General features: G+C 45.0%; 1 protein-coding gene across 2 annotated transcripts in view; it reads right to left on the reverse strand.

Annotated features, from left to right (window-relative positions):
* Window positions 1–2,157: 2,157 nt before the first annotated feature.
* LOC124115548 overlaps window positions 2,158–25,927 on the reverse strand; it is a 33,070-nt gene continuing 9,300 nt past the window's right edge. For both annotated transcript variants that reach the window (XM_048382449.1, XM_048382450.1), the window contains exons 2-13: window positions 19,872–19,937; window positions 18,914–19,134; window positions 18,323–18,428; window positions 17,262–17,393; window positions 16,199–16,327; window positions 14,750–14,976; window positions 13,364–13,506; window positions 11,628–11,776; window positions 10,118–10,199; window positions 8,907–9,081; window positions 4,135–4,255; window positions 2,158–3,144 (exon numbers count right to left, since the gene is read on the reverse strand). In XM_048382449.1, coding sequence (XP_048238406.1) covers window positions 2,987–3,144; window positions 4,135–4,255; window positions 8,907–9,081; window positions 10,118–10,199; window positions 11,628–11,776; window positions 13,364–13,506; window positions 14,750–14,976; window positions 16,199–16,327; window positions 17,262–17,393; window positions 18,323–18,428; window positions 18,914–19,134; window positions 19,872–19,937 — 1,709 coding nt within the window. In that variant the 3' untranslated portion in view covers window positions 2,158–2,986. The remainder of the gene's footprint in view (window positions 3,145–4,134; window positions 4,256–8,906; window positions 9,082–10,117; window positions 10,200–11,627; window positions 11,777–13,363; window positions 13,507–14,749; window positions 14,977–16,198; window positions 16,328–17,261; window positions 17,394–18,322; window positions 18,429–18,913; window positions 19,135–19,871; window positions 19,938–25,927) is intronic.

The raw sequence follows: 25,927 nt of genomic DNA on the forward strand, positions 1-25,927 counted from the left end.
TCGTACAACCGTACCGTCATAGGATAAAATAATTCTGTACACTGGAAGTCCTAAATTGAACAATGAGCAATGGCTTGTTTCAAGAGCGCATAGTTCAGCGCAGAATAAAGACTACTAGTATTCCCTTTCAATCACGTACGGGACCAGACGCCAACTGAATCAAATTAAAGGCAATTAGCGATGTTATTTCTTTTCCAGTGATAAACAATTTGATAGATCTGCAGGCTTCCGAAAGATGAAATTATAGTTAATGCCTTGTGCTGACATCCCCCGTTAATACAGTCGACATGTATGTTTTAGAGAGCTGATTTATGTGGGGCAGATTCGGGTCAAGTATTGTGCTGTACATTAATCTTGGTTGCATCCGGTTTCAGTTTTGATGACTACCTCTTTATGAAGCTGATGGGACGAAATCTCCAGGGCTGACTCAATAGTGATGGTAATGTATTACATTCGACACAAAAACATGCTATGTAGTGGGCTTAAGGAACCGATAAAAAAATTATGACAGTCCCTAGGGGAGGGTCATTAAGAATAATACATACATTTGGGATGGTCATGTTTAAAATGGGCATTTTATAATACAGCATAACGTGCTTCTGTAGTTTGTCTTTTTGGAGGGAGGGTCAAGAAAAAAATGTACAAAAACATAGGGAAGGGCAACCAAAATTATGACAAGCATCAGAGGGTGGGTTCATAATCGATGCCACTCTTGGCTTTGAAGACACGATGAGCAGATACTGTAAGATGAAGATCCGGGTTAAATTGGTCTTCAGCAACCCATGCTTGTCATAGAAGGCGAATAACGGGATCGGGTGGTCAGCTCGCTGGCTCGTGATGTTTTTCACATGGTTGTCTGGTTCAGACTCGATTAACTACAACCGCCGTCATAGAGCTAGAATATTGCTGAGTGCGGCGTTAAACAACAAACAAACAAAGCTTGTCGCTATAGCAAAGCTATACCATTCTACGAACTAGTCCAAGTTTTGAGAGTGATTATAAATTATATTTCAGCCAAATTCTCAGGGGAATATTAACACTGTGAATTCTAAGCTACCTTATTCATTTATGGATGCATATTCTCTATTTCCTCTTCCAGGTTTTTCAAGCGTGCAAGACCCGTGAAGTGTTTTGTCTCTCTCCATTACGGCAGACGTACCTGGTGACGCGACTCACCTGGAATTGTCATTTCGTCGTCTATGTGACAACAGGCGTTGAGTAATATCACAGTCTTTATTCCCATTTGTTCGTGGACCCGAACACGTGTGCGTTCTACTAACACCCTCAACATCATTTCATTGTCTCCGTCTTGTCTGTTGTTCTACTCTTCCTGCATCAAGCACCGGACGCAATTACTTCAGCACTTCCGGTGTGAAATGAGCGTTCAACTTCCGGTTCCTGTTCAAAGGTGTAATCTGACGCAGCGTGTCTGGGAGAGGGATCAAAAGACACACACATCGACGCTGTTAGCGTCCAGTTTCACTACCTACTCAAACACTGTTCCTGGTCTACCGTCATCGCCAATAACATGATCAGACTGTTTCATACATTTACATTTAACGGCAAGTTTGAAAGTTTTTAAATATCAGATCTACATTTACCTCGATAAACGTACTGAATGTGGCATCCTGTGAAAGCGCAATATCTGCAAAAGGGTCATGAATTATGTATTTAATTACGATAGTAGATTAATGGAATTATTATAAAAATAATTTCAAGAAAACAACTAAAAACATATCATTTGCACTGTAATTGTAGTTTCGTTTCATTTCAAATAAAAATATTGAATTTCGTATTGAAGCAAAGTTGTTCCTTTTTTATGATAGCTATAGTGTAACTCCGTTAATGAGGACGGAACCTGTTGAATTGTCCTGACTACCACATGTCCGGATTGTCGAGTATTGAGTAAACGCCAGTGTGTATGAAGACATTGCAGTCGTCCGGAGAAAGAGTTTCCTGACTAACGGGATTTCACTGTATGTTTGTTTATTTGTTTGTTTGCTGTTTATCGCCGATCTCTGCAATATTCCAGCTTACGACATGAGCATCGATCTACGCAATTGGGATACGATGACATGCATCAACCAAGTTTCACTCTTTATATACGCATATGATAGTGAGTGGTAAAAGTTCTTTTCAACAAGTAGAACACTTTTGTATGAAAACGTGATCGCTTTATTTTAAGAACATACATTATCCACGCAGAGATCTTTTATAAAGAAAAATGCACAGCATTAAAACAGCCTCCGATTTTTGACAGCTGTGATTGTGAAATCATGTTTTTTCTGTCTTGAAGCTCAGTGCAACATGAAAATTCCTACATACAGGTATTAAAATGTACACGTGAATTGTCTCAGAACAGCAGATTTAACAAAGCTAACACTTCTGAATAATTACAAACAAGTTGTCTACAGAGACCCCCTTGGGGTAGCGAACGAAGCGTACGACTGCCATAACTCCAATACTTTATTTACTATAGACTTACGCCAGTCGTAGCGCTAAGTTGGCTCTGTGAAACGGGACCTAGTACATGGATACCGGGGATTTAACCGTTATAGAAGACTCGAGCTGTTTAGTTTACATGGATTAACCACAAGTTGTATGGCCCAGTCACTTTAGTTGAAATGTCATGGCGAATTCTACTCTGATCCGTGGTGAAAATGATCGCGAACTTGGGATGTCAAAAATGACAATTTTGAAAAAGGGAAAATTCAATACTTAAACAATAAACACGTCCTAAAAAATAAATATGGATAATTTGGTATCTCTACAACCGGCTGGAGGTAAAACCTAGTTTAGTCTCAGCACAAACTCGGTAAACATAAGTTGAAAGACATTTTTTACCAGAACTTAAAAATACTTTGACATCAAAGAATAAACAACAGAAACAACGACGGGAAGAGCGTTTAGGTTTAGTCTCGTCTCTCATATTAAATGTCTAAATAATGTTTAACGTGTCCTGCTGCTCGTAGATTCCAGCATGGCACTAATTGTCTCGTGAGTTATCGCGTGATCTCATTGAACGTAGGAGGAGGACCAGTGTCAGGATCAGCAAGATGGCGGCTAGGACTGCCAAAGTTGCTAACGCTGCGACGATGTTGGATGTTAGTTCACACACTGACGGGGATGATTCAGAGTTACCGTCTGGAATAAAACAAGGGGGGGGGTTAATATTCATCGTCCTTTCTTCCAGTCGAGAGTGTAGTTACGACGTGTCACCCCTAAAAAACTTGATCAATACTTCAAGGATTTATATACACAACGTTCCTCAGTCATCCGACTCCTCCGCCACGACCACAACATCAAATACCTTCTGCTACTACCGACTGCAGCTACTGCTGGCTCTACTTCAACTTCAACTACAACTACTACCACCCCTTCAGCGACTATTATTACAACAACAATTACTACTACCATTACTACTACCAACGCCACCACCTCCACCATTACTACTACCAACGCCACTACTACTATAACTACTACCACTACTACTTCTACCTCAAACCACTACTACTACTACCGCCACCACTACTACTACTACCACGACCGCCATCTCTACTACTGGTACTACTACCACCACCGCAACCACCACTACTACTACCTCTACTGTATACCATAAGTACCACTGCAGCGACTACTACTACTACTACAACTACTACCACTACAGCTACTACTACCATCACCACTACTACAACTTCTACTACTAACACTACTACTACTATTACTACTACTGCCTTTATTATTATTACTACTACTACTTCTACTACTACTACTGTATTACTGACATAACTACCACAACAACTACTACTACAGCGACTACTACTACCACCACTACTACTACAACTACTACAAGTACTATCACTGCCACTAATACCCGATCGCCGCGAATAGCTGCGAGATTGCTGAAAGCAAGCAGGCTTTGAAAAGCCAAAGTGCCACTGTCATGTTTATAAGAGAATAGAATATCACAGATTCGAAAAAAATGTCAATCCTCAGAGCATTTAGAAAGGTTGAAACGAGAATTTAAGCTTTGTCTAATTGTAGGCCTTCACTCCACAAGAACAAAAACATTAGGATGCAAAATATATTTAAGATGTGCACACATTGCAAGGCGAGAGACTAGGCCCTGGTTACCTGTTCTGGGAGCTGCTGTTGGTGTTTCCTTGATGACTATTGTTGTTTCTAGAATCTCGGTTGTCTCCCCTGACGCCCGCTTCTTCCGCCCGTATGACGCTTTGCCACCAGTACAGGTGTACTGAAATACAGACGAAGAGTGAGTGAGTGAATGAGTGAGTGAGTGGGCTTTGGGTGGGTGGTTTGTGGATGGATGGGTGAGTGAGTGAGTGGGTTAGTGGGCTCTGGGTTGAAAGGCTTTTTTGAGTGAGTGAGTGAGTGAGTGAGTGAGTGAGTGAGTGAGTGAGTGAGTGAGTGAGTGAGTGAGTGGGCTTTGGGTGGATGGGCTTTGGGTGGGTGGGTTTGTGGGTGGATGGGTCAGTGAGTGAGTGAGTGAGTGGGCTGTGGGTGGGTGAGCTTTTTTTGAGTGAGTGAGTGAATGAGTGAGTGGGCTTTGGGTGGGTGGGTTTGTGGGTGGATGGGGTGAGTGAGTGAGTGAGTGAGTGAGTGAGTGAGTGAGTGAGTGAGTGAGTGAGTGAGTGAGTGAGTGAGTGAGATTTACGCTGCTTGGAACAGCATTACAAATTTATGCGTGATGCGAGTCTTGGACGTTTACTACTTTGAAAATGCTTGAGCCGTACATAATAGTTCAACCTCTGACTTTGATCATAGAAATGTTCACTGGATTACACTGTTGTGTGTCATCAGAATAATGTACTGATGACGTGTGCAGAGCGAGACGTCTCTTGTGACGTAATTAGGTCACGTGTTACTTCATATCTTACAGTCTTTAAGTTTGACTTGACGAGTTTTATCTTTAGGTATGGCAATCAAACATGGAGCTGTTATCCAAACAGAATCAGAACTTGTTTTAGTTTCAAGCAACGTCTAGACGTGTACTAACTGTATAGCCTACCCTCGCCCAGGCCCATACCAACACCCACAACCCATACCACCCTCACCAACTCCCACACCCACAAGCACACCCTCGCCCATACCAACACCCACAACCCATACCACCCTCACCAACTCCCACACCCACAAGCACACCATCGCCCATACCAACACCCACAACCCATACCACCCTCACCAACTCCCACACCCACAAGCACACCATCGCCCATACCAACACCCACAACCCATACCACCCTCACCAACTCCCACACCCACAAGCACACCCTTGCCCATACCAACACCCACAACCCATACCACCCTCACCAACTCCCACACCCACAAGCACACCATCGCCAATACCAACACCCACAACCCATACCACCCTCACCAACTCCCACACCCACAAGCACACCCTTGCCCATACCAACACCCACAACCCATACCACCCTCACCAACTCCCACACCCACACCCACAAGCACACCATCGCCCATACCAACACCCACAACCCATACCACCCTCACCAACTCCCACACCCACACCCACACCATCGCCCATACCAACACCCACAACCCACAACCCATACCACCCTCACCAACTCCCACACCCACACCCACAAGCACACCATCGCCCATACCAACACCCCAACCCATACCACCCTCACCAACTCCCACACCCACACCCACAAGCACACCATCGCCCGTACCAACACCCACAACCCATACCACCCTCACCAACTCCCACACCCACACCCACAAGCACACCATCGCCCATACCAACACCCACAACCACACCAACAACCACACCCACTACCACACCATCGCCCACACCAACACCCACAACCACACCCACACCCACAACCACACCATCGCCCACACCAACAACCACACCCACTACCACACCATCGCTCACACCAACAACCACACCCACACCCACACCCACACCCACTACCACAACATCGCCCACACCAACACCCACACCCCAACCACACCATCGCCCACACCAACACCAACACCAACACCCACACCCACGACCACAACACCGCCCACACCAACACCCACACCCACACCCACACCCACAACCACACCATCGCCCACACCAACACCAACACCCAAAACCACAACCACACCATCGCCCACACCAACACCCACACCAACACCAACACCCACTACCACACCATCGCCCACACCATCGCCCACACCATCGCCCACACCAACAACCACACCCACACCCACAACCACACCATCGCCCACACCATCGCACACACCATCGCACACACCAACAACCACACCCACTACCACACCATCGCCCACACCAACACCCACAACCACAACCACACCCAATACCACACCATCGCCCACACCAACAACCACACCCACACCCACTACCACAACATCGCCCACACCAACACCAACACCAACACCCACAACCACTACCACACCATCGCCCACACCAACACCAACACCCACACCCACTACCACAACATCGCCCACACCAACACCCACACCCCCAACCACACCAACACCAACACCCACACCCACTACCACAACATCGCCCACACCAACACCAACACCCACACCCACTACCACTACCACACCGACGTCCACCAAAACACCTACACCCACTACCACACCAACACCCATGCCCCCTACCGCACCATAGCCCACACCAACACCCACACCCACACCCACACCCACACCAACAACAACAACAACACCCACACCCACACCAACACCCACACCCACACCCACACCCACACCCACACCCACACCAACAGCAACACCCACACCCACACCAACACCCACACCCAAACCATCGCCCACACCAACACCAACAGCAACACCCACTACCACACCATCGCCCACACCCATTACCACACCAACACCAACACCAACACCAACACCAACAACAACAACAACAACAACAACACCAACACCAACACCAACACCCACACCAACACCCACTACCACAACATCGCCCACACCAACACCCACACCCCCTACCACACCATCGCCCACACCAACACCAACACCAACACCCACACCCACACCCACACCTACGACCACACCCACACCCACACCCACACCTACGACCACACCCACACCCACACCCACACCCACACCATCGCCCACAACCACACTCTCACCAACAACCACAACCACAACAACAACCACAACCACACCCTCACCAACAACCACAACCACAACCACAACCACAACCACCTAATACACACCCAATATATACCTCCATAGCGGGCTCCATACCACAATTCCCTATTTGACTTGTACTACATGTTTCCGGGTTGTTTTACAGGTGAACAACTGACTTGCCTTTACATGTGTCTGTGGTGGGCACAACCGTCGGGGTTTACGCTCACCTTTTGTCGAACACCTGGTGTCATCACTATTTGATAGTGATTCATAAACACATGCTTATGCTGTAGTCGGAATCGTACAACGGACTCTGCTTTTGGCAGAGATATTTCTTATGAATATGGAAAGGTTTTTTTCGCTTTCATATAAACAGTGCAATACATGTAGCTAAATTTACTAAATAGTCAACTCTAGTGCGCCTGCCAATTGACCTATATTTTCGGACGTATCCCAATCTTGACAAACTTGACTACACTCGGAGCATTGTACGTGGTGTATTATGCTACACACTATTTTGTTTGTACTACAAACAATGTAATGTTTTATTTATTTGTTAAGTACAGGCCTGTATATCCCTCTAGAACTATTCGTCCAATGTTGCAATTACTGCATCTTCCAATGACTGATTACTTGACACCAGATGTCAATTATGACGGCTTTGTGGTATTATCCTTCATCAATATCACGTGACGATGTACAAATTCACGTACATCTTCAAACGTGTGACGACTGGTCTAGTCTAATCACTGGACTGGACTAGTATATTCACTGGACTGGACTAGTCCAGTCCAGTGATTATACTAGTCCAGTCCAGTGATAATACTAGTCCAGTCCAGTGATTATACTAGTCCAGTCCAGTGATTATACTAGTCCAGTCCAGTGATTATACTAGTCCAGTCCAGTGAATATACTAGTCCAGTCCAGTTATTATACTAGTCCAGTCCAGTGACTATACTAGTCCAGTCCAGTTATTATACTAGTCCAGTCCAGTGATTATACTAGTCTTACAGTCTTTGTCGTCAAACGCGCTATGTTCGCTGGTAAGCACCCCCCGCGGCCATCTACCCCTGATGGGTTTAAGTCTCAGCAATATTTTCAATATTGTTGTCAATGACCGCTTGTTATTCAGACCTAATCTAGCTGTATTGCAGGCGACTACTATTGTAATATAGGTCGATAAAACCCATTACATACCATGTTAAAACGACTTTATGATTCTTGCAAATAAGTGAGTGAGTGAGTGGGTTGTAACGGCCCTTTGAACTCTATTCATCTTATATCACGGCGTGTGAGCTTGATGAGGGAGGAAAGCCCGAAGTGATGCAGGTCTTAGACATTTACCACTTCGGTGAAACCCACGAGCATGGTTGGGTGCTGACAAACCTAGAAACATGATCAGGACGAACTGGGATTCGAACCCAAGATAATAAGTTTGTGGCGTGCCCAAGGGACGCAACTGTGTACAGCGAATTGTGGCGCCTTAGACGCCTGGGCCACCCTCTTCTTACAAACGAGCTATTAAAGCCTTGCTTGTTAAAGCGTTGTATACTTGCTACCTGACCGTGAATAACTACCCCGTCTGCTAAAAGCAAACTAAAAGTAATATTATAAGTTCGGAGTCCTCATGAACGTGTTTAACATACTGTAGCACGTTGTCATCCCTTGCAAACTATGTGACGGACAAACACCTTGACCACGTGGCTAACTTACCACTAGCTGGAGGTATCAGATTGTTTTGGTCGACCTACCGGGTTGCAGACGGGGTCAGTGCCTGTGCAGAATGACAGTTGGAATCTGAAGCCGACCGTGAGGCTGTTTCTGAAGGCGAATGCGTTGATGCAGAAGTAGATCCTCCTCCTGTCGGCCGTGTCTGGCAAGAAGGGCAGTTTGCTGACCACGTTAGCGGTACCGTTTACCGGACACCTGGAACACAGAGAGTGCGTTAGTTGGGTCAACGCCGCGTTGACCTATATTTCAGTTATATCACGGTGTGTCTGTTTAATGTGGGGGGAAATCCCGAAGTGATGCAGGTCTCAGACGTTTGCCACGTTTGGTGAAACCAAAGAGCATGGTGGTGATAAGCCTAGAACATATTTGTGGCGAACAGGGTTGTGAACCCACGATTATAGGTTCCTGTTTCGCCTAAGGGACGCAACTCTGTTCGACATATTTGCGGCGCAGTCAGACACATACTAGACAGCAAAGCAGCCGAACATAACCCGGGCAGGGAAACTAGGGGTTGATAGCATGAGTGGGTAACATGTTGTTCGGGTATGATGACACACAAACGCCCAGTTCTCATTTTCGTCAGTTCTTAGACAAGCACGGGGGGCTGGTGGTTCTATTTCTCCCCGGATTCTTAAACCGATGTTCAAGTGGTATTGGGATCAGTGATTGTAATTATTCATTTCTCCACATAAAGTGCTTCGTTCACTGTAGCCCAGTCTAAATAGAGACTCTCTCCCGAGTGTCTTTTGATATCAAATATATCAACACGAGTTGCTAAAGTTGGAAAACGCCGAGGCTTGCCGAGGATTTTTTTCCACTTTTATCAACGAGTGTTGATTTTTTATATCAATAGACACGAGGCTGAGATTTTATTTATCATCCAACATCATTCTTCCAACTTTTTCAATTTGTAGACAGTGATTAGGAGTGTCTTCAGTGTAAAAGTACTGCTAACAGCTTTAGTAGCAGAGCCATTAGTGATGTCATTTGATTGTGACGTCACAATGGTCTGCTAAGCATTGTGATGTAATTTCATCTCAGCGTTATCTACAGTTTAGATATCGCTTGATCTCATCCAAGCGATATCTCCTGTGGGTGCCACTTTTGGATGATAAATGTTAGTTATGTCGTTTGATTCCTGATAATTCGACTGACTTATCCAACCTTTCAAACCATAGACATATCGTTACGTGAGCCATGCCCCTACCGTGGGCATGCCCACCCAGCTTACCCCTCATCCAGAATCCCATATGTTGTGACTGGGTTCAACTGGTCGTTCGCGACCACACTCTCCAGGCGGAGTGAAGTGTAACCTGAAACACAAAACGTGAGTGAGTATGGTTTTACGCCGCTTTTAGCAATATTCCAGCAATATCACGATGGAAGACACCAGAAATGGGCTTTACACATTGTACCCACGTGGGGTATCGAACCAGGGTCTTCAGCGTGACGAGCGAACGCTTTAATCAATAGGCTACCCGACCGCCCCTAGTTGCATCGTATTAACCATTTCAGATACGTCTTCATGTGGTGTAGATGACGCATGCCATGAAATGTGGTCAAAGTGGTTAATGGCATCGTATTAAGCAGTTTGACCACATTTCATGGTATGCGCTAGTCATACCACATGAAGGCTTATCCGACATGCCACCCGCTTGAGTCATTAGACGTCAGGTGAGGTCAAATGTCTTTCGGTATTACGGATCGAAACACCGACAGAAGCCCTTTCCACTATATCTGTACATTCCATAATAGACAGACATTCTTTATTTCCTCCAATAATTGAAGAGTACATATGACAGTAAGTTAGGTCAAATCATAGATGACCTGTAGTGAACAAAACGCAGATAACAAAAAAAATGAATACAATGTCCTTCTAGGTAGGAGCTTGTGAACATGCTTTGTTTGATGTGTAACCTGCAAATATGTATAAACTTTGAGACAACCAACACAAATCGTATCCAAGTGCTAAAATCAACACGACATAAGGTGTTGTGATCCCCTCCAAGCAAACAGTTCAACATTGCATTGTCATCCTGGTCACAAAAGTTAATAAAATCGTTTATATGCAGAGTGAAGAAAGTTTATCGCACATCTGATTTCTCTGTTGTATGAGTCCTTCACAGTCAATGATGATATGTTTTGTACAGTCCGGTACTATGGTGTGACATAGTGTACATGTGACATAACCAGGTTTTACTGATGCCAGATATATCATGGATGATATTTAGAGTTTGTGTGTTGGATGAACGTATGCTATTTTCCACAAATGATGCATACGCACTGTCGGGTGAATTTCATAAAAGGTTTGTAGCCCTGGTTTGATGTGAGGCACGCTGTCTCAGTAATATTGATTTACGCTGCGATCAGATATATTCAAATTATATCACAGCGGTCTGTAATTATGGACAAGACAATCCGGTGACTAGAGCATGAACAACGATCACTGCCGTAGGGAGGGAAGGGGGGATGTTTTTTTGTTGTTGTTTTGGGGTTTGTTTTTTTGGTTGTTGTTTTTTTGCTTTTCCTTGTTGTTGTTGCTTTTGTTGTTGTTTTTGTTCAACCAGAATATTCATGGTAAAATACTGAGTTACAAATAACTTCGCATCGGTACTATTTCAACTTTATATTTAGCGGGAGACACCCGACACTCATACTGAAGACAAGCATGACGTCACTGGCGTATGTTCTGCGCCGGATTCCCCACGTCGACGTCGACTCAAACACAAGTAGATACACACCTGTTGCCTCGATGACGAAAGCAAAGCACACCTCCTCCCCGACGGCAACTCCCGTCGACGTCACCTCTCTCCCGGTTGCCGGATTCACCACGAACACATAGGCTGCGTTGATGTTGTTAGTTTGGTTGACGAGGATTAACCCTGGAGGACTGTACAAAATAATAATAAAAATAATAATAATAATAATAATAATGATGATGATGATGATGATGATGATGATGATGATGATGCATTTTTTATTTCAGTCATCATCATCATCATCATCGTAATGTTGAGGATGAGGATACAGGGCACATTATTAACATCGTTAAGCTATATAGATATAAAATTAAGCAAGGGTGTGCTTCTCTCTATTGTCGACATCGAGCATTTGAAAACAGTCTACACTTGTGTTGAGGACAGGTTACACAGGGCCGACTATCCGTCGTGACCCAAAGACACTCACCAATAGCTTACAAAGAACACGCTTGAAGATCATTAATATCGTTTAATAGGATTTGGAGGCGTTTCATACCCATTCATATTACGCACACAATAAATGCCCTGGGTGTTCGATAATTGCTTTGCAAGGTCCTGTCAAATACTCATCGTCACGGTGGTCTACTATCTATACTCTGTTTGTCTCGAACTACGGACACCTCGATACACACTTTTCAAAAGAAGTTAAAGAGCACTCGATTCTTTCATATTACCATGGTGACATGCCATGACAGATTAACTACAGTTATATGAAAGCACCGGGTGTTCTTTTAGACTTTAACATCGTTTAAAAAGCCTACCGTTGGTCTTCAAAGGTTTCGCTCTATCTAAGATGTACCTAGGTAACTCAGAAACATCAACGCCTCGATTGCCTGTCGAAACAGACTCCTTGGCACGTTAAAGCCTAAATAATGATTAAAATGACATGAATGGATCTCTGAAAATCAGTTAAGCCACTCGTTGTGATATGACTGGAATATTGTCCAAAGCAGCGTTAAACCCTAGTCACTCACTCAGACACCAGGTGTTCGCGAAAAGGGTTAGATTGCCTGCTCTACTGGAAGCATCCGCCACTCATACTATAAAGAATCGAGTCTTGTCTAGATATTCTAGTGTTAGTGAGTCTTGATCAGACAATCCAGTGACACGATAGCGCTTTAATTTCAAGTTTAACAATCCTTCAAGAGTGAGTACAGAATATGTTTATATGAAAAACATTACTTTTAGAGAGTGAGTGAGTGAGTGACTAGGGTTTAACACCGCTTTGGCCAGTATTCCAGTCATATCACAAGGAGTCGGCTTAATGTGGGAGAAGGTCGGAAGTTATGCAGGTCTCAGACGTTTACCACTTTAGTGAACCCCACGTGCAGGGGTATGGTGCTGACAAACACAGAAACAACTCTTCACAGCGAATTGCCGGGTCTTAGACAAGGTCACCCATTCCCCCAAATCCTGCAGACCTGTGAAGATTCCGGGATAGAATAGGTCTTCAGCAACCCATGCTTGCCGTTAAAGGTGACCATGCTTGTCGTAAAAAGCGACTAACGGGATCGGGTGGTCAGGCTCAGGTTGATGCATGTCATCGATCCCCAATTGCGTGGATCGATGGTCATGATATCAATCACTGGATTGTCTGGTCCAGACTCGATTATTTACAGACCGCCGTCATATAGCTGGAATATTGCTGAGTGCGGCGTTAAACAACAAAACAACCAACCCAAATCCTGCAAGAAGATACATCACAGTTATGCACTCACTTTGGTGAAATGTTTGTCTTATCAATAGTGATCGTCCCCGAAGAGTCGTATCTGCAGTAGGCGGTGAAGATGATGTCGTTCATTGTCCGCAGATTATTCTGGCGAATCATCACCTTCCGGGCCCGGGTGATGGTTCTGTCACTCTGTAAATAAAGGTCATATATTTGAGTTCATAGTTTGAAACCGGCTGTGGTGAGTGAGTGAGGCGGGTTTAACGCTGCTTCAAAGAGCAAAAGATTAAGGGGTCCGTATCCGTGTTAAACTGCCGCTTGGTATCTCAGATGCCGCCTCCGTGGTCTTGTGGTAGAGCGTCCCCCCGGAGAGCGGAAGGTCCGGGGTTCGATCCCCGGCCGCGTCATACCTAAAGACGTTAAAAGATGGTACTTGTTGTTACCCTGTCTGGCGCTCGACATTAAGGGGCTAAAACAAGGACTGGTCGGCTCGGAGTCAGTATACTGTGTCTGAGTGGGGTATTCATGTTAAACTGCGGCATGGTATCTCAGAGAGCTAGCACTATAAATCGGCATCAGTCCGGACTAGTACAAGCAGCCACACACACACACGTGCATGCACGTCGCTATATAAGTGCAATAATCTTGGACGCGACGTTAAACCCAATTTCACCTCACCTCACCTGGTATCTCAGAAGGCTAGCTCTATAAAACCGGCAGAAGTGTGGACAAGCACAAACAAAATTAGCCTAATCTACCCAGCTGTGAAGTCTTTGTCGCCCGATACAAATAATGATAATGATATAATTAAATTCTGATAAGAGTACTCCTACCAATAATGCACCAAACCATATATATATGTAATGTTATGTAGCATGAATTTTATCTGTCTTTGATGCTTTATACCGCATGCTGTGATCTGCCTGGATCAACCTTGTGTCACGTAACGAGGCAATTGCATGTATGGATGCAAGCTCCTCACACAGCGATAGTCCGTTGGCTGCCACCAGTCAAACTCCCCACTGTGATAGGTGGCCCCAACAATGCTTGGAGTTGAACTCGCAACCGAATGACCGTTATGTTTACCAACAAGTGACGACTGTCGTGACGCCGAATACTCTTACCGCTGCTAAATTACTTTCTTTGTTTGTCAATTTGAATTTTCATTTCATTAAAACTATCATATTTAATTGATATAGTAAGAATGTAATGGGGAAGTTGGTTGATTATCCGTTTGTCTGCAACCTCGAACCAATCTGGTTATTAAAATAACAGAGTAAATTCATCTGGAAAACATGGTCAGTCGTAAACCTTTTCAAAATGAAATATGATGGCATTCCCAAAGACATAAAGAAAAGTATAAACGTTACTAAATTTGGGGTTAGAGGGCAAGTTTCAAGATTCGCATAGAAAGGCGAAGCAATTGAACACCTACCTCTGTCGTCGACTCAACATCCCCGCAGATGTTGTCGACATGGTTCAGGCAAATATAGGAGCCGGTCCAGGTGGTGGGGATGTTGTCGCCCCGAGTGATGGCGCTGCTGACACCATTGAGGCTGCACTGGCTGAGGCCTTGTCGTCCAAGAACATAACGTTCCCCGGTGTAACCAACAGGCGGGTCCACATTCAAACACATGCGGGTGGCGAAACATTCAACGTTGTCTGCAACATAGGGAACTCATGTTACACGTGGGAATCTATGGTCATCCATTTTCGATCCAGGAATACTCAGTCTGTCAAGCGTGGCTATCTCACAGGTTATGCTGCTAGGTGAGAGAGTGAGTTGGGTTTAACGCACATTTTAACAGTTTTCCAGTTATATCGCGGCGTGTCAGCTTAATGTGGGAGGAAAGTCCGAACTGATGCAGGTCTCAGACGTTTACCACTTCGGTGAAACCCACGAGCACGGGTATGGTGCTGACAAACCTAGACACATAATCGGGGAGAACCGGGATTCGAACCCACAATCATAGGTTTCTGGCGTGCCCAAGGGACGCAACTCTGCACAGCGAATCGCGGCGCCTCAGACGACTGGGCCACCCGTGCCAACATTTGCTGCTAGGGACAGGCTAGAGAATGTCGTAGCCCAGTCGAATAAGGCGCGCAAATTCACTGTGCAGAGAAACATACGATTGTGGGTTCGAATCCCGCTTCGCCCCCATTATGTTTCGAGGTATGTCAGCACAATACCTGTACTCGTAAGTTTCATTAAATTGGTAAACGTCTAAGACCTGCATCTCTTTCATTCGGGCTTTCCTCTCAATTCAGCGGCTATGCCGTGATGAAACTGGAATTCTGTTAAAAGCGGCGTTAAACCCAACTCACTCACCCACTCATTAGTGTATGTCGACACGTGAACAGTGCCGAGCAGATAAGGATGTTCTGTTTCCTGGGGTAGTGAATGAGTGAGTTGGGTTTAACAGCATCAGCTCATTGTAGGAGGAAAGCAGAGATGCAGATATTTTTTTTTATGGTACAAACCACCAGTGTGGGTAGGGTGCTGACAAAACACTGATAAAAAAACAGGCTCGGATTCGAACCCACAATCAAAGGATCCTGGAACACCAAAGGGACACAACTCTACAAATCATATTCCGGCGTGGAATTCGTACTAAACACCGAACCAGTACAGTAAATATGGCTTGTTGGTGCCAGTTAAGACAGCGGAATCCATCTTTTACCCTGAGTGTGAGTGAGTGAGTTGGGTTTAACACCGCTCGTTAAGATACGTGTCAGTTGTAAATGAGAGGACAATTCAAAGTGATGCAGTCTCAATCGGCGATTGTGGATTCGTCCCACGATCGCAGGATCCCGGCATGGACAGCTAGGCCATCGTTTCCAGTGTGTTATTGATATTGTTATTGTTATTGTTATTGGTACTTACAGCTCTGCTTCAGTTGGCAGGTGTCCCCGACATAGCCGGGCTGACAGACACAAGTGGCTTTCCCATTGTTGACACACACTCCGCTCTGCCCGCAGTTTACACTCGCGCACATGGATGTGTCTAGTTGCCCTGGATACAACAATAACGTCCATTATCCGATTGTCAAAGCCCAAACAACTGTCAATATCATTTTGTAGAGAACTACCACGTTAGGAACTATTATTTCTCAGATTGCGTCGTGGTACAAGTTTAAAAACAAAGCAAACAAATATCGCAATTTGTGCATATTTTTGAGTGAGTGAATGTGGTTTTACACCGCAGTCAGCAATTCCAGCTATATACCATGGGCGTGTATTCGAGAATGGGCCAGTCAAACACATCTTCCCAAAGATCTTTGCAAAGAAAGTGCACCGCTAACTCGTTGTCAACAGATATTTTCCAAATCTTTTCATGTTTTTAATCAAGGTGCTCACGCATCGCTCGATGTAAGACCCGTTTTAACACAATATAGACCTTGATTATCGATCAGATCGTCTTGGCTGGGCGCCACTGTTTTGTTTCAAGTAAATGCAAGTGATACTAGAGGTGGAATCTGATTGATCTAAAGGAGAGGCTCAGAAGGGACATAACTCGTAATAGCCACTGGTGGCGCTACGATAGAGCCCAGGAATTCCAGCCTAGTTCGGCAAGGGTAGAAACTGGACTTTTAAAGTCAGTTAACACTCTTGCCTCGGGAAGATGGTCAAACAACGATCACACCACCATTGTATGACGACACAATCAGCAGCATCACACGACCCAGGGGACAAGCACCATCACATTACTACCCGTAGGTGGTTTAGATCAGAACATGCTCACCCTTTTCGCGAACACCCGGTGTCGTCACAGAATTTCAGTGATCCATTCATATCATTTGCTAATTCACCAATGTGCCTTTTACGCCGTATTAAGTCCGTTTCGGCATATAATCGAGACTGGTTATTCTCTGGCGTTGACGTTTAATATGATTAAATAAAATGCTTCAAAGGAAGCCCTACCGCATCTCGTACAGAGATACACTCACTTATATCTAGACGACAATCTCTGAATGCAGTTGGCATAGACGTTCCTTGGCAGTTACACTGTCCGGTCGTAGACTCGCAGGAGGCGCCGTTCTGGCAGATGTCTCCGGCGTTACAGTTGAATAGTGCAGGACCTACACGCACAGAGGACATAGCATGATTAATCAAACATAGTCAGATAAAGATGTTTCTCATACATAATGCGGAGGGTCCGGGTTCGATCCCATGATCGTCATACCAAAAGACGTTAAAAGATTGTAGTTTTTGTTTCCATGCCTGGCGCTGGGCATTAAGGGGATAGAGCCTGCTTGAAGTAAACACACTCTGTCTGAGTGGGGTATTCATGTTAAAACTGCGGCATGGTATCTCAGTGGGCTTGCACTATGAAACCTCATTAGTCCGTACTAGTACAAGCAGACACACTCACACACACATTCGTGTATGTCGCTATAGAAGTAAAACAATCTTGAACGCGACATTAAAACCTCAATCCAGCCATTTTAGCCCGATATAAATATACAATATACAATAATGATATTAAAACTTGATGCACACGCACGTAAGCACGCACGCACGCGCGCGTATATGCACATCGCTGTATAAGTACGATGACCTTGAACCCCATTTCACCTCACCTCAACTCGTGCATAATTGAAATCTGGCGAGCAATGGAAGGAAGGGGCTTAATACGTTCTAATACAACTCATTCCACAAAACGATTCGGGCTGTACTTCAACGTAACCTTACGGCAGTCGTACACCTAACGTCTATTTGTTGGACAGGGCCCAGAGCACCGTTACACGAACCGACCTTAGCGATTGTCGAAGCGCTACGATTGCTTTTTGTGTGTCCAGTGCATTGCAAATATTGTTATGTAAACGCGACGAGCGTCGTACGTTTATAAAGATAAGCGTCCTGAACTCGTTTCGTCTACATAAAAATATCATGGGGATGTTGAAATGTTTCCACGACTTTCTGATATACCTAAACATGCAAGACTATGACCTGACCTCAATTGCACGCCTAACGGCAGAGTAAGTCGCCACTCCGGTTTTTCACCCACCGTCATTGTCCACGTAGGACACATACACTCGTTGTTTGGCACCGATTGCGTAGCCTGCAGATGGCGCTGTGAGCTCAAATACGTATAGTCTGTCTGGTTCCTGGATCTGAAAAATGTACTTCCGGTTAATTGGGATGTGCGCACACATATACACATTTCTTACAACCACCCTAACAACCACATGCATATGTATACATACAAGCATATCTTACAACCACACCAACAACCAGAAACATGGATGTAAACATACAACTATCTCTTACAACCACACCAACAACCAGATACATGGATGTAAACATACAAGCATCTCTTACAACCACACCAACAACCAGAAACATGGATGTAAACATACAAGCATCTCTTACAACCACACCAACAACCAGAAACATGGATGTAAACATACAACTATCTCTTACATCCACACCAACAGCCAGAAACATGGATGTATTCATACAGGGGGGAGAACCATGGGTTGTTGAGGACCAATTCAAATCCGGATCATCAACGGAAGAGATATGCATGGGTTGCTTATGGCCATAGAACAGTTGGAGTAGAAGAAGTAGGGTGAGAGAAAGACGAAGGACAACTTACTTGATCGTCGAGTGTTCCAAGCGGAAGTGAACGGGTGGCCTCGTCCACGCGAAACTCCACGGGTAGCCGCCATTGTTCGCTGTAGTTGTCTGTAAACTCCAGTGCGATGAGGGTGACCGTGGCACTCTCCGTCACAGCGCCACTCCGTGTGACCTGGAGAACCAGGGGTACATCCTGGCCCTCACGTACCTTAATGGTCACATCATTCACAAATGTGAACTCTAAAATTAGAAATGGATTGTGAACGAAACTTGCAAACGTAGGTGTCGGGTACCAACAATAAACTTACAGTCATTCAAGAAATATAATCCAAAAGAAATTCATAGATTTACGAAAATGTCATTTCGTTACATATCCTAAAGTATCATGCAGCCTTGGCATTTCATAGCCTGATATATCACCCGGAACCCTGCGATCTACCCATAACTACCCTTATTCATTTAAACTGTTCTAAAAAGTATTAGTCTTTGTTGAACGCGTGGATCGTGAAGAAATATGAATCGTTTATTCTATATGTTTCAAAATGTTTTAAATGGCTCATTTTAAAACATAATCGCATATCTAGAATACAGAAATCATCAACATGAGTGAGTGAGTGAGTTGGGTTAAACGCCGTTTTTAACATTCTTCCAGTTATATCACGGCGTGTCAGCTTAATGTGGGAGGAAAGCCCGAAGTGATGCAGGTCTCTGACGTTTACCACTTCGGTGAAACCCACGAGCACGGGTATGGTGCTGACAAACCTAGAAACATAATCGGGGCGAACGAGGATTCGAACCCACAGTCATAGGTTTCTGGCGTGCCCAGGGGACCCATCTCTTCACAGCGAATCGCGGCGCCTTAGACGACTGGGCCACCCGTGTGGTATCACCCGCCACAGGTGATATGAGCACGTGCCTTGTGGAGTGATGAATCCTACCCAAGTTAGCACCACCAGACAGGAACTATAAGCACGTACCTTGTGCAGTGATGACTCCTACACCAGCTAATACCACCAGGCAGGTCATCCATGATGACGTCATCTCTGAAAAACATCAATGCAATGAGTGAGTGAGTGAGTGAGTGAGTGAGTGAGTGAGTGAGTGAGTTACAAAGTCACATCGGTAGTGTTTTAACCATATAGTGATAGACAACCTTTGGATTGTGTTGAGCAACTGATTTAACAAAGTATGTACTGTCTGAGTCACTGAGTCATCTGACAAACGCAAAGACATCTGCAGAGTTGCGTCCCTTGGTTGCCAGGATCTGCTGATCCGATTCTCGGTTTAAAAAAGATTTTAAACCCCATTCAGCACTATTTTCATGCTGGCAATAAACGTCTACGAACTATGTCGATTTGGCCGTTCTGCCCTCTTGCAGATGAGGTGACAGAATCTGAATACACTTTAAATCGGCGTTAAACCCAACTTACTAACGCAGTAATATTTAATCACACACGAATACTGGAATGCTTCCAATAACATGTCCAGGTATCCATGAATTTGTATATTTGTTTATGAAATTGACTAAGACCGTCTGTGTTATTGTGGACCACCTCCGTGGTCTAGTGGTAGAGCGTCCGACCGGAGATGGAAAGGTCCGGGGTTCGATCCCCGGACGCGTCATACCAAAAGACGTTAAAAGATGGCATTTGTTGTTACCCTGTCTGGCACTCGGCATTAAGGGTCGAAAACAAGGACTGATCGGCTCGGAGTCAGTATACTGTGTCTGAATGGGGTGTTCATGTTAAACTGCGGCATTGTATCTCAGTGGGCGAGCACTATAAAGTCGGCATTAGTCCGGACTAGTACAAGCAGCCACACAAAGGTGCATGCACGCCGTTGTTAAAGTACAATAACCTTGGACGCGACGTTAAACCCTATTTCACCTCCCCCGTGTTATTGTATGTGTTTCTTATCTCCAATTATCCCAATAACGATCAGACTGTGTACGCCTTTACTGAACAACAGACAAAGTGCAGGTTTGGAGTTTGAAATTGTATTTTCTTCCATATTTTAAAACAGCTTGGAAATGAGAAACATAGTCACTATTCATTTTCAATTTGTGGTTTGGGTGGCCTAACACTACATTCTACTGTAGACTATTAACACTACATTCTTCTGTAGACTATTAACACTACATTCTGCTGTACACGATTAACACTACATTCTACTGTACACTATTAACACTACATTCTGCTGTACACTATTAACACTACATTCTACTGTACACTATTTACACTACATTCTACTGTACACTATTAACACTACATTCTGCTGTACACGATTAACACTACATTCTACTTACATCATTAACACTACATTCTACTGTACACCATTAACACTACATTCTACTGTACACTATTTACACTACATTCTACTGTACACTATTAACACTACATTCTACTGTACACGGTTAACACTACATTCTACTGCAGCATGCAACTGTACACTATTAAGTCTTATTTGTAGAAAAGACGCTTTTATTTCTCCTGAAATAGTTTTACCCATTTCGCTGGAAAAAGGGTTTTCAGTGTATATTCACAAAGAAACAGATAAACAAGAAGTCAAAAATGGAATTTGCATAAATATAGATGAGCCCTGGCGTGTATTTCAAGATGGTTCAGGTATGGTCACTGTCCGTGATGATCCATAGCGGGGAAATATTCTATATCTGTCCAACGTCGCCCTAGAATGAATGTCCTTTATATTGCCTATATGACGTGAAACCTTCCTATCCCCAGGCCATGTCGTAGCCTCTCGGCTCTATTGAAGTAGACCAGCCTCAGGTTTACATAGAGGGGCTTGGCTGTACGTTATTGAAGCGCAGTGTAAAGTAATAACATACTCGCCTATGTGTTTAAGCTCTGCGTGCAGGTGTTTCCAAGAGACGGGTGGGGACACAATGGCAGGTATAATTCTATCCGTTATAATACCTGTAAACACTGTCTAAATACTGTTACGAGCTGAATGTTTATTAAAAAGGATCCCTAAAAACGTGTTTCCAATGGATATAGGCTCTGAGTGAGACATGGTAGCGATCAATGCTTATTTGATCCTGGGAATGTTGAAAGATCGCTATCTCGTCACCCTGTCAATACAGATTGAAGTTACATACAGATTACAAACAGTTTCATAAAAGTATGGTTCACTCGGCTAATATGTGTCACGCAGAATCAAATCGATTGCGTTAGGGTTGGTGGGTTGGTGACAGGTGTTGATGGGTGTGAGGCGGTGGTTGTCGGTGGGCGATAGGGTGGGTGACAGGTGTGGATGGGTGTGAGGCGGTGGGTGTCGGTGGGCGATAGGGTGGCTGACGGGTGTTGATGGGTGTGAGGTGGTGGATGTCGGTGGGCGATAGGGTGGGTGACAGGTGTTGATGGGTGTGAGGCGGTGGGTGTCGGTGGGCGATAGGGTGGGTGACAGGTGTTGATGGGTGTGAGGTGGTGGATGTCGGTGGGCGATAGGGTGGGTGACAGGTGTTGATGGGTGTGAGGTGGTGGATGTCGGTGGGCGATAGGGTGGGTGACAGGTGTTGATGGGTGTGAGGCGGTGGATGTCGGTGGGCGATAGGGTGGGTGACAGGTGTTGATGGGTGTGAGGTGGTGGGTGTCGGTGGGCGATAGGGTGGGTGACAGGTGTTGATGGGTGTGAGGTGGTGGATGTCGGTGGGCGATAGGGTGGCTGACGGGTGTTGATGGGTGTGAGGTGGTGGATGTCGGTGGGCGATAGGGTGGGTGATAGGTGTTGATGGGTGTGAGGCGGTGGATGTCGGTGGGCGATAGGGTGGGTGATAGGTGTTGATGGGTGTGAGGCGGTGGGTGTCGGTGGGCGATAGGGTGGGTGACAGGTGTGGATGGGTGTGAGGCGGTGGATGTCGGTGGACGATAGGGTGGGTGTCAGGTGTTGATGGGTGTGAGGCGGTGGATGTCGGTGGATGATAGGGTGGGTGACAGGTGTGGATGGGTGTCAGGCGGTGGTTGTCGGTGGATGATAGGGTGGGTGACAGGTGTGGATGGGTATGAGGCGGTGGGTGTCGGTGGGCGATAGGGTGGGTGACAGGTGTGGATGGGTGTGAGGCGGTGGGTGTCGGTGGGCGATAGGGTGGGTGACAGGTGTGGATGGCTGTGAGGCGGTGGGTGTCGGTGGGCGATAGGGTGGGTGTCAGGTGTTGATGGGTGTGAGGCGGTGGGTGTCGGTGGGCGATAGGGTGGGTGACAGGTGTTGATGGGTGTGAGGCGGTGGGTGTCAGGTGTGGATGGGTGTGAGGCGGTGGAAGTCGGTGGGCGATAGGGTGGGTGTCAGGTGTTGATGGGTGTGAGGCGGTGGGTGTCGGTGGGCGATAGGGTGGGTGACAGGTGTGGATGGGTGTGAGGCGGTGGTTGTCGGTGGATGATAGGGTGGGTGACAGGTGTGGATGGGTATGAGGCGGTGGGTGTCGGTGGGCGATAGGGTGGGTGACAGGTGTGGATGGCTGTGAGGCGGTGGGTGTCGGTGGGCGATAGGGTGGGTGTCAGGTGTTGATGGGTGTGAGGCGGTGGGTGTCGGTGGGCGATAGGGTGGGTGACAGGTGTTGATGGGTGTGAGGCGGTGGGTGTCAGGTGTGGATGGGTGTGAGGCGGTGGAAGTCGGTGGGCGATAGGGTGGGTGTCAGGTGTTGATGGGTGTGAGGCGGTGGGTGTCGGTGGGCGATAGGGTGGGTGACAGGTGTTGATGGGTGTGAGGCGGTGGGTGTCAGGTGTGGATGGGTGTGAGGCGGTGGGTTTTGGTGGGCTATAGGATGGGTGACAAATGTTGATGGGTGTGAGGCGGTGGGTTTTGGTGGGCTATAGGATGGGTGACAAATGTTGATGGGTGTGAGGCGGTGGGTTTTGGTGGGCTATAGGATGGGTGACAAATGTTGATGGGTGTGAGGCGGTGGGTGTCAGGTGTGTGTGTGGGGGGGGGGGGGGGGGGGGCGATGAGACGGTGGGTGTCAGGTGTGGATGGGGGTGAGGCGGTAGGTGTCAGATGTGGATGGGGGTGAGGCGGTGGATGTCAGGAGGTGGGGATGGGTGAGGCGGTGGGTGTCGGTGGGCGATAGAGTGGATGCTGGGATTTGGTTGAGTTGACATGTATGTGTAAGGGGAGATGTATGTGTGTGTGTGTGTATGTGTGTGGGGCGTGTGGGTATTTACGCTGCTTTTAAAAACATCACAGAAATACAACGGCTGGGGACACAAAGAAGGATCATCACTCAATGTATCCAAGTGGGGAACCGAACCTGGCTCTTCGGCGTCACGAGCAAACGCTTTAGCCACTAATCTACCCAAACTCTATCAATATAAAATAAAGAAATATCGAAAATATTCGTGGATTTGTCAAAAAAAAGAGACACTGTACAGTCAGCCATGAGATATTCTATAACTGAGACATCATTAATTCTCCGATCTAATCATCCGCCCCAGACTGTGGACGCTTGGGGACATCGGTGTGTCCTGGCGTGGTAGTAATCCAATCCGTGGCCCAGTTTCCTCCAGGCAATTGGTACATAGGTCATTATTGATAATTACCCTCAAATGTTTTTCAAAAGAAGTATTCAATATCATGTGACCAAACGTGAGATAAGGAACTTTATGGGTGAAAATTCACATTTTGACTTCTCATTATATTTTAAAACTACATTGTCTTAGAAACACAAAAATACATTTCACAATCGTCAGTTTACACGTATTTCAGAGATACATGGCTTGAAACATTTGGACTCATTTTCTACAAAGTTCATTTTTCCGACTTATAACTGTTTACTTAATAATTGCAGTTTTCGGATATAATGTCTGATTAGTTGAAAGTAGACATGTATGCTGAAATGTTTTGAAATACTTAGTTAATTTAATGTCATGTGAGACATCATTTACTTTTTCAATTATAAAAAAAGAACGGAGACTGTATTATAGGTTTTCTTTGTTTGTTGATTTAATCTCATGTGAGACATCATTTACTTTTTCAATTATAAAAAAAGAACGGAGACTGTAATATAGGTTTTCTTTGTTTGTTGATTTAATCTCATGTGAGACATCATTTACTTTTTCAATTATAAAAAAAGAACGGAGACTGTAATATAGGTTTTCTTTGTTTGTTGATTTAATCTCATGTGAGACATCATTTACTTTTTCAATTATAAAAAAAGAACGGAGACTGTATTATAGGTTTTCTTTGTTTGTTGATTTAATCTCATGTGAGACATCATTTACTTTTTCAATTATAAAAAAAGAACGGAGACTGTAATATAGGTTTTCTTTGTTTGTTGATTTAATCTCATGTGAGACATCATTTACTTTTTCAATTATAAAAAAAGAACGGAGACTGTAATATAGGTTTTCTTTGTTTGTTGATTTAATGTCATGTGAGTCATTATTTACTTCAAATCAAAAAAAAGAATGGAGACTGTATTATAGCTTTTCTTTGTTTGTTGATTTAATCTCATGTGAGGCATTATTTACTTCTAATTTAAAAAAAGAACGGAGACTGTAATATAGGTTTTCTTTGTTTGTTTATTTAAAGTCATGTGAGGCATTATTTACTTCTAATTAAAAAACCGAATGGAGACTGTATTATAGGTTTTCTTTGTTTGTTGATTTAATCTCATGTGAGGCATTATTAACTTTTTATCATTAAAAAGAATGGAACCATTATTAACTTTTTATCATAAAAAAAAGAATGGAGACTGCTCGAGTCTGTTGCCAGAGTATTACTTAAGCTGTACACGATATAGGTGAATGGTGCACCGTTCTATTGGCGTATCGTGCACAGAATACAGTCATGGTTGTTGTTTATGACTATGAATCCGGTGAGTCACAGGTTGCACATGATATTCTTACAAATATGCGGCATGTAAACATGACGTTCCCTATGTATACAGCTGCACAGTGGTGATCCACTCAGCAGACAGGATCCTAAGTTACGAATTTGAACAACAAGCCATGAAAAGATGGTTGGATGATAATTACCAATGGGAAACTTGCCTTGTGTATGTCTCGGTGTGGTATAGATCTCG

The sequence above is a fragment of the Haliotis rufescens genome, unplaced genomic scaffold, assembly GCF_023055435.1.
Source record: "Haliotis rufescens isolate VD_foot unplaced genomic scaffold, xgHalRufe1.0.p SCAF_4, whole genome shotgun sequence".
NCBI classification, from domain to species: domain Eukaryota; kingdom Metazoa; phylum Mollusca; class Gastropoda; order Lepetellida; family Haliotidae; genus Haliotis; species Haliotis rufescens.